Source organism: Salmo salar, chromosome 10 (genome assembly GCF_965601325.2).
Source record: "Salmo salar chromosome 10, fSalSal1, whole genome shotgun sequence".
Lineage (NCBI taxonomy): Eukaryota > Metazoa > Chordata > Actinopteri > Salmoniformes > Salmonidae > Salmo > Salmo salar.
In genome coordinates, this window is record NC_138300.1 from 17,753,751 (window position 1) to 17,762,727 (window position 8,977).

An 8,977-nucleotide genomic window follows, 5' to 3' on the forward strand; every position below is an offset into this window, starting at 1 on the left:
TCTGCCCTTTTATCTGAAAAAGAACAAGGGCATGCAGACATTTCTCGCCCCAACAGTTTCATTTACAAGAGTAACTGAAACAGGTTTGAGGAGCTGTCGACGGCTGCATGGAACCGTGTTAACAGTCTAGCAAACCCAAGTCTCTTTGGTCATACGCAAGCTGATCAACCCTGGATTTGTCACCTGTTAGGAGACTTTACACACTAACTCCGTCAAGGGGTTGTTGAGGTGATGGATGCAAAGGAACACTGGTTCTTGCAAGGATTTCTGGTTCTTGCTATGGTAATAGCTCAAGGTATGAATCTTTCTCTCTACTCAGTCTCAGGGGCTTCAAGTGGCTCTTGGCCCAGCGTCAATTCTGTTCAGCTTATCTCCGTAGTGATACAATTATCATACCACCAGAACCATAAAAGACAAATAAGAAGCATTTACTGTGATCAAAGTTTGACGTGAGGCTGAAGATTATGGTTAGCTTATCAGGGTGCATCCAACCAGTTTGTAGAGTCACAAGCTTGATTTAGTCATTACGTGCTAGGAATATGGGACCAAATACTTAACTTTTGACTATAATTCAAAAAATCTTTTAGGGGTGCAAATGTTTTATTTATTTTTTTAACAAAAATTACTTGTTAAACAAAATCTCTTTCTCTGAACAATTGTATTAGTATAAAATAATACAATTTCCCAAATGTTTTGCCTACAATAATATACCTCAGTATTTTAATTATTTATTTTATACAGTCATTATTGCTCATCTTTAACAAGGGTGTCAATAATTTCAGACCCCATGTATTCATACTACTGAACAGGACAGCAACTCACTGAATTTTTTTATATTTTTATTTAAACACTTTTTACATTTCCTTTATAAAGGGGCAACTAGTAAATGTCCTTCTAGTCCTCTGTGCTACAAAAAAACTGAAAGTGCTACCATCTATACATGTGAATGGGAGACGTCTGAGTCTATGAAGAATGCAACCTATGAGCTTTTTTACAGGTAAGTTAACTAGCTATGCATGCTTGGGGACTTTCCATAAGTTACACAGACAGAGAAGTTTTATTATGACACCGGAAACCCAGCAAGTGCTGGGGATGCAGGGGCTAAACAATGTATGAGAAAATGAAGAACTCCTAATTAAAGAGCTACCTGTATATACATTGTAACAATTGTATTATAGCAAACAAAAAGGAAATAGTGTTGTGATATGTGAGCGCGTGCACGTTACGTTCACTGGCAGATAAAGCAAGACAGAGAGTTTGACAGTAGGAAGACAGTTCATTCTCAAGCACAAGGCAGTACTATCAACCTTAGTAGATCCCCAGGTAATAACATTTTTTGATCGTACAAATATCTGTTCAGTGTGTGAACCAAATGTTGCTCTCATCCTTAATGTTTTCAGCCGCTCCAATTCCACTGAAAGTAGATCATTGGGCAGTAGTAGGAAGAGCTATATCTGTGTGCAAGACAATACAGTGCTCAACAAAGCGTTGGTGGATATATGGGTGGTCGCTTACATGGGCAACTGGAGATGCCAGTCACTCAATACCACTGTTACACTTTCTGAAAGAGGTAAATCATTTTTAAAAACTTTTATTCTGTGTAAAATGCAGGCTAAGAATCCACTAAGTACTTTACACAACTGACCACGGTATGATTTGAATCCCAAGATTCATATTGTAATCTTAGTTTTTTGTGTAACATTATTTGCTTTCTCGAGGCAGTTAAGTATGAAGCTCCCCAAAGTATGTCTATGGCGAGATCCTCCAACAATCTTACCCTCAGCTGGGATAACAAGAACGGTAATAAAGGTAATCAGGGCCTTGCACAGACCTTTGGGAGATTAGCTAGTTTTATGTGTTACAAGTAACGAGACTTAAGTTTACATTTTTTGGTTTGTAAACAAAACCAATCTGAAAAAGCAATTTGTCATATGTGCACGTGCCTGAAGATGCTGTCATAGAGGTCAAGTTCAGAAGACTAGAGGAAACCTCAGGGACATGGGTGAGACCTCTTCTCTTCCTTGCAGCAATGCTCTCATTCATTATTTTCTGATTCGTTTAGTATTTTTGCCTCAATTAATTTCACCTTGTCTCTGTTGGTCTAGAAGACATTTAAGAAAGAAGTCAAACAAGGTGAGCTCCTTTCAGTTTCATTTTAAGATCTTTTGAAATATAAGCAGCCACATTATTGTAATGTTTATTTAGTTATTTTACTGCAGTGTGGGTCTCAATAAAATGGAGTATTTGAAAAGTGCAAAGCTATCACAACTAGAGTGAGACTTGCAGTAAACCTGTGCTTGTCTGTACAGCCATGGTCACTCTGGAGAATCTCCAGAACGAATCTGTGTACGAACTACAGGTCAGACAAATGTCCAAGCATGTCAAACATCCCCTGTGGAGCGACTGGACTCCAATCCTGGACGTTCCCACTGGTGAGCAATGGATATTTAAATAGTCTGTGCAGCAGCCTACAGTGAAACTCACCAGGGTTGATGGCAATTCTATTCGAAATCAGTCAATTCTGTTCACATAGAGATGATGATTGGAAACAGTGGCAAGTTTTTAAATTCATGAATTGAATTTCAATCTCCTGTATTGTCAGAATTTTTTATTGACTCTATGTCCCGAAATGAAGACATGTTCCTAGCTTTGCCCTTCTAGAATTGCAGAGGATGTACCATTTCTGGTTGTAACTGTCATTTTGCTGCAGAAATACCAAATCCCCCAGAGGTTAACTGGACAGTAGAGGATTTTAACAATGGTACTCGACTACTCAAGCTGACTTGGGGTGTAAGTTACAAAATGCTACAAAACATTGAAAATTAAGTAACATTCTAGACTCTGCTGGTTACAATTAGGCTCAAATTGTGTTTCAAAGAGTTGCATCACTTAATTCTATTTGTGTACCCCTGTGTCTTCCAGACACCACCTTATCCAGTCTCTATGCAGGTGAATTACAACCTCTCTCTCCATATTTGGCCTTGCCTACTAAAGCGAAAGAACTTCACCAGTGTCACTACCACTGAGATCAGTGTTTATGTGACTTACTCTGCTGTCAGTGGTGACATTAATGCCTTTAATAAAGTGGGAAAGTCATCCCCGACACATATCCTTGTCCCAGCAAAACATCTTACATTTCCCAGCAAGTGTAAGTATGTGTGTGTGTGTGTGTGTGTGTGTGTGTGTGGTGTGTGTGTGTGTGTGTGTGTGTGTGTGTGTGTGTGTGTGTGTGTGTGTGTGTGTGTGTGTGTGTGTGTGTGTGTGTGTGTGTGTGTGTGTGTGTGTGTGTGTGTGTGTGTGTGCGCGCTTATGCTTCATTTACTTCTACACAATGATGTTAATTCCTTAAATCAAAATGTTGTTATTTCATTTCCAATTAGCTTGGCCTAATGACAGACTCATCCCACTCAATTATGCGCATGGCTTTATGAAATCCTGCCTGGAGTGGTACAAGTTAACAGACGGAGAAACGCGACCAGAAAAAGTGAATAGATCAAAACTAAATGGAACCGTGGAGAAAAAACTAAAACATATCAGAGAAAGTAAGGGGGAACGGGGGGAAGAATAGGACATTTCTGTGTTCGTTTTACTGTGCTTTACCAAGTGTGATATATCAAGATATACAGGTGGTATGTCTCGCAAACTGAGATAATAAACACGTCTGGTTTTGTTTCAGAGATGGACGACTATGTACGTTACTATTACCTCGTTCACAAACAAACGGATGGAAAGCCACACTCAACAGAGATGTGTCTCATGTATAAAAAGGAGGGTGGTAAACTAAGCTCATATAAAACAAATCTGACTGTCACAGCAATGCTTGTATGCAGTTCTTTCCTACATAATAATGTATACATTATCTAACACGGATGTCTTGTTTTCAGCACCCAGTAAGGCACCTGATCATTTCACTGCTCCTATTCTTAATGTTACAACCAATTCTGCAATGCTGCATTGGAAACCTATTCCTGTGCCAGACCAGCGAGGTTTCCTTACACACTATGAAGTCTGCTACACAAGGAGAGGCCCAAAAAACGAGTCACACATTGAAACTGGTAAAGTCCTACTCCTAACGAAATGAGTCGATGCCCTGTGATAAATGTGTAATTTATGTAATTGTGTAATTAATGTATATAGATGAATATCGCATTTTTGTCTCTTATCAGAGTGTCACAACAGCTTTGCATCAAAAACAGAGTATCTTGTTCAAAACCTGACACCTGGGTCCATCTACTACATCCATCTCGCTGGAGCAACAGCTGCCGGTTCAGGACCAACGACAACTATCGAAATCGCGACAAAGCCTCTACCCCAGTCCGTTATTGGTAGGAATTAGGAATGTATTATTTTTATGGCACAGACTAGACCAGAGAACCAGCAAAAATGTTAAACTATTTTGAAATTATGAGAGTCCACATTCATGTTGTAATTGACTTTATCACTCGTGATTTTCACTTTTCAAATGAGTGATATGTGGATGCTGCCTGCATTGTTTTTCCCCACAGACTCAAGATGCTTATCGAACTCAACAACATAAAATGTAATAATTATCTCCTTTATCTTTTCCAATAAGGTTGGATCATAGCTGGCATAATTGTTTTAATTGCAATATTAATAACAGTATGCTTGTTCATCATCAAGAGGTAAGCTGAAAATATATACTTTTTAATAACATCCGATCTTCAGGATTAGCAAGAAAGCCTAGTCTTTCAGGGATGAATATTTATTGTTCATTTTTCAATGACTTCAAAAACATTTCAAACATCATTCTAAACAGCATCTATAACTTTTGTTCTAATTCTAAGACATAAAAGAAAGATCTTCCCACCAATACCACGTCCTGTGGTCGCAGAGTCGGTGAATTATCGAGCGAGGAATCAGGTCAGATCCTTTTAACAATTGACATATTTAGGATCGTGTTCAGACTTTACTGTGTAGAACTCTGCATTTTCCCTAAATGTCCTGCTTTGTAAGAAGTTAGACATGTATTTCAAGTCAGAATGCACGCAGCACATGATTGAACTGAAACCGAATTGAAAGTAGACATCATGTGACATGGTTTGATCTTTTACACTAAATCACAAATGATAAAGTACCATAGACATGATTGAGCCCTGTCAGGCTGCCATCATAAAAGGTAGGGTTAGCTATTGTGTCTACAGAGGTGCTCAGGTCTATATGAATACATTGGTGGGAGGAAAGCACCTGCTGAGCAAGGAAAGCACAAACATGGTGAGAAGAATCTTCCCTTGGCACTCAGTCGCCACAAACCTTCCATAGATTCCACAAACAATAATGTACCCCAAACTTATTAAATAGCTGGTTTATCAACTCAACTTTTTACAAAACATGTGAAACTGATGCGTTATAGGTGTAAAGCATAAATATCTGGTGCACGACTTTATGCGTGTGCTTAACTTGAACCTTTGTCCAAGTCATGTATTGATGCTGACATCATTGAGACATTGGCATGATTTGATCCTGAATGGGTATCCCTTTGTCTCAACAGAACATGTATGAGAAGGAAGAGGTGCATGAGCTGCAGCTACATGACAACTGCAGCCAAGAGCCCAACCCCGAGGAAGCCACTGTCCTGGAGGTGTCTGAGACACACGAGTGTGAAGACACGGACGAGAAGTGCCTGGGAGAATCCAGCACCCCAGTCAGTGACCTGCTGAGCCCTGATTACAAGGGCCAGGTGCTACGTCTAGAAACCCCTGATTCAAGCCAAGGAGAGATTGACTGTATGGTCACCATGTTGATGTACAGGAACGGTCTGGTCTTTGATATGAAAGCATACTCCACCGAGGATGTCGGGATCCCACTTTAGAGATCACTGCTGTAGCACTCGCTTGAAGCCTGTAATTATAATGTATGACCCCATTATTATGGTGTATTGTCACTTTCTATTGGTCCTGACTAAATAACAGCCATTTTGAGTCAGTTGAGAGAATCGACATATTATAAGCCTTATAATAATACATTGTAAAGGTTTATTCTTGTTTCTAACAAGTGCATCCTTTAAGTACAGTGTTAGCAACACTGGCAGAGTGTGGTGACAGTGGCCTGGCTGGGCCATTTAGCACTTTGTCTGTTCAAATGTTCAGGCTACTTCATTAACAGATAATTATTATATTATTGTGGACATTAAACCTATTTTATTTTTTATTATTATTTATTTTTTTACCCCCTTTTTCATGGGGGAGATTGTTAGCAGTTACTGTCTTGTCTCATCGCTACAACTCCCGCACGGACTCGGGAGAGGCGAAGGCACTGCTTCTTAACACAGCACGCATCCAATGTGTCGGAGGAAACACCGTACACTTAGCGACCTGGTCAGCGTGCACTGCGCCCGGCCCGCCACAGGAGTCACTAGTGCGTGATGAGACAAGGATATCCCTGCCGGCCAAACCCTCCCTAACCCGGACGACACTAGGCCAATTGCGCCGCCCCATGGGCCTCCCGGTCGCGGCCGGCTGCAACAGAGCCTGGGCTCGAACCCAGAGTCTCTGGTGATGCAGTGCCTTAGACCACTGCGCCACCTGGGAGGCCCGCTAAACTTATTTTCTTGACAATAAGCAAAAACAACATGGAGAAAAACAACAGACAACTTCATGTACATACATTTCCACAAACATTAATGGCATCACACTTGCTCAGACCCACATGTTCCCACCGTATCCACACAAACAAAGATGTGTAATGGGTTGGCACTCAAAAAGATATCGCATAAAGCTTACAGTACTTCATTATTCAATGTTTTAAATTATTTTCACTGCATCAGACGTTTCGGCTTTACAGCCTTCTTCATTTTGTCCACGCCTAATGTTGTTTCTAATGCTCTGCCCCGTGTGACTTCAAATTGTGTTATGTTGTTTCTGTCTATAGCCAGATTTTTGTCAATATTTAAATAATAAAGCATTTGATTCTTCCATTCTCTTAAAGATGGAGTATCATTTGACTTCCAGTATTTAAGTAATAGCTTCTTCCAGAGGCGCAACTTTCACTGGGAACGGTGGGATATGACCCCCCCACATTCTAAAATTGCATTTCCCCCCCAGTTTTATCATTGCACTGTGAAACAAAAAAGCATCATCGGTGTGCTTTATGACCATGCGGACGCCTCAGAGTGGTAGGCTGTTTGGCTAACATTAGCTAGCTAGCTCACTAACTGTAGGTATTATTTTTGCCTCACTCACACTAGACCTGAATTAAATGATGAAACCAGTGTTCAAACGTTTCTTGACAGCGCAATGTGAGTTTTTATTTGAGTCAGTATAGCAATGCAACGTTATTGATTATGTTAATATAATCTCAGACATAAATTACTGCAGAATAAGACCATCCATAGAGCATCCTATATGCCAGTGAAACTGAATAACATGCACTCAGAAATGTAATTCCTCTGCTGGAAGTGTAAAACACAAAAGGGGACATATTTGCATATGTTATGGTCTTCGGAAGGCTGGCTGAAATCTGGCAAAGAGTATGTTCCTTTATCTCAGCATGTTAACAGATTCTCCCTGTTTTTGTTTGCTTGGAAATGTTGATACCAGAGACTGTTCTCAGAAGAAACTGTGTAACCTAGTATTTATAGCGCCTAAGAAACGCATTGCCATTAATTGGAAGGTTGGTTATGGTCCCACAATGTCACAATGGATGGCAGAAATGTCAAGTTATGCATCACTAGATTTGATTTACAACAAGATTAAGGGTATACTGTGCAACTTTCATAAGGTCTGGGTGGCTTATATTTCGCACTAGCGGTTCTGGGGGGGGGGGGGGCAGGGGGGCAGTGCCCCTGTGACAACAATTTTGGACCCCCTGAAGTATGAAATAACGTATCTCAGGTCCACAATGTCAGATGACAGATTAAGCAATTTAGGTGTATTAAGTATTGAGTCAAGGAGGGCAAAGGCCTTGAGTCTAGATGAATTTGCTGATCTTTTTGCAAAAAAAACCCCACAAAAACCGGAGAATACAGTTGATGTGACCTGATATTGAATATGTAATGCAAATGAAAATTATAATGGAAATGCAAATAAATTGTTGAATGATTATAAACATGGTCTTTTGCCTGCTAATGCCTGCAATGCAGTGAAGAAAACGATATGACAACAATAACGTCTAATGTAACTGGCCCCTCTAACAGTACAACTGGCCCCAGCTTGGCCCCCCAGTGGTCTAGAACCGCCACTGTTATATAGAGTAGCCTACTGTATGACAAAACGGGTCTGTATTGAAAATATTATACTTTTTTTAGTCGAGCAGTCGCAAATATACATATAATTTTTTTCATGGCACACGAGACACATATCTGATTTGCCCCTGTCTCAGTGGACTAATCCATTGAGGAGGCCGCGGGATGCCACAGTCCAAGAATATGGGGAGTGTGGCTCATGCACAAGGCACGTCTCACTCCCGCTATTTTGTGGTTATTCATTGTTTCATAATAACTTAATTGTGTGCATTGTTTGCTGTGTCTGTCAATTCCCCATTATATACATCACCAGTAATAGCCTACATTTACCGTTAGTTCCCATAATTTCTCATCTGCAATGTTTGCTTGGTTATGGTAATTTCTGTTAATGCATTCAATATATTATTATTACAGTCATTTACCGTTCTCATTGTTGGAGTGGATATGTGTTTTGCAGAACTCAACATATGCTACACTTGTCTTTTGTTTTTAAAATCAATTGAGAATGACAATAGTTCCTCAAAGTATTTGAACAATATTTCCAGTTTTCTCCCTTTCGATAACCCCTCAGCATGAAAGGGAAAAATGTAATGCTCTAATCCAGTGGAAATGTCATAAAATACCTGATTACTTCTTATCCCTTACACAAATAGCCTACCACTGGCACACAGATTGGTAGAAATGGTAAGATAAATTGGCACTCCAAATGGAAAAGGTTGTCGACCACTGGTGTAGCCTATTACCGGCAACTTCAGGAGCATAAGGAGGGTCGAGAGT

General features: G+C 40.1%; 1 protein-coding gene across 8 annotated transcripts; it reads left to right on the forward strand.

Annotated features, from left to right (window-relative positions):
* il12rb1 (interleukin 12 receptor subunit beta 1) lies at positions 1 to 8,064 on the forward strand. 8 transcript variants are annotated; one of them, XM_082956757.1, is made up of 16 exons: positions 1 to 295; positions 874 to 997; positions 1,401 to 1,570; positions 1,723 to 1,800; positions 1,950 to 2,002; positions 2,109 to 2,133; positions 2,310 to 2,432; positions 2,711 to 2,790; positions 2,923 to 3,148; positions 3,381 to 3,542; positions 3,677 to 3,775; positions 3,885 to 4,055; positions 4,167 to 4,325; positions 4,574 to 4,643; positions 4,806 to 4,881; positions 5,510 to 8,064. In XM_082956757.1, the coding sequence occupies exons 1-16, from the start codon at positions 232 to 234 to the stop codon at positions 5,828 to 5,830; spliced, it is 2,001 nt and encodes a 666-aa protein (XP_082812883.1). In that variant the 5' UTR covers positions 1 to 231; the 3' UTR covers positions 5,831 to 8,064. The 8 variants fall into 8 exon arrangements, with proteins under 8 accessions (XP_082812883.1, XP_045543366.2, XP_082812884.1 ...); XM_014216098.3 differs by having other exon boundaries at positions 2 to 295; positions 1,723 to 1,809; positions 2,106 to 2,133; XM_014216099.3 differs by having other exon boundaries at positions 2 to 295; positions 1,723 to 1,809.
* Positions 8,065 to 8,977: the final 913 nt, after the last annotated feature.

Coding starts and splice junctions, on each gene's coding strand:
- il12rb1 (XM_014216098.3), top strand. CDS start 232: ATGGATGCAAAGGAACACTGGTTCTTGCAAGGATTTCTGGTTCTTGCT. Junction 4,056..4,166: donor CGAGTCACACATTGAAACTG/GTAAAGTCCTAC, acceptor GTCTCTTATCAG/AGTGTCACAACAGCTTTGCA. Junction 4,644..4,805: donor TGCTTGTTCATCATCAAGAG/GTAAGCTGAAAA, acceptor TCTAATTCTAAG/ACATAAAAGAAAGATCTTCC.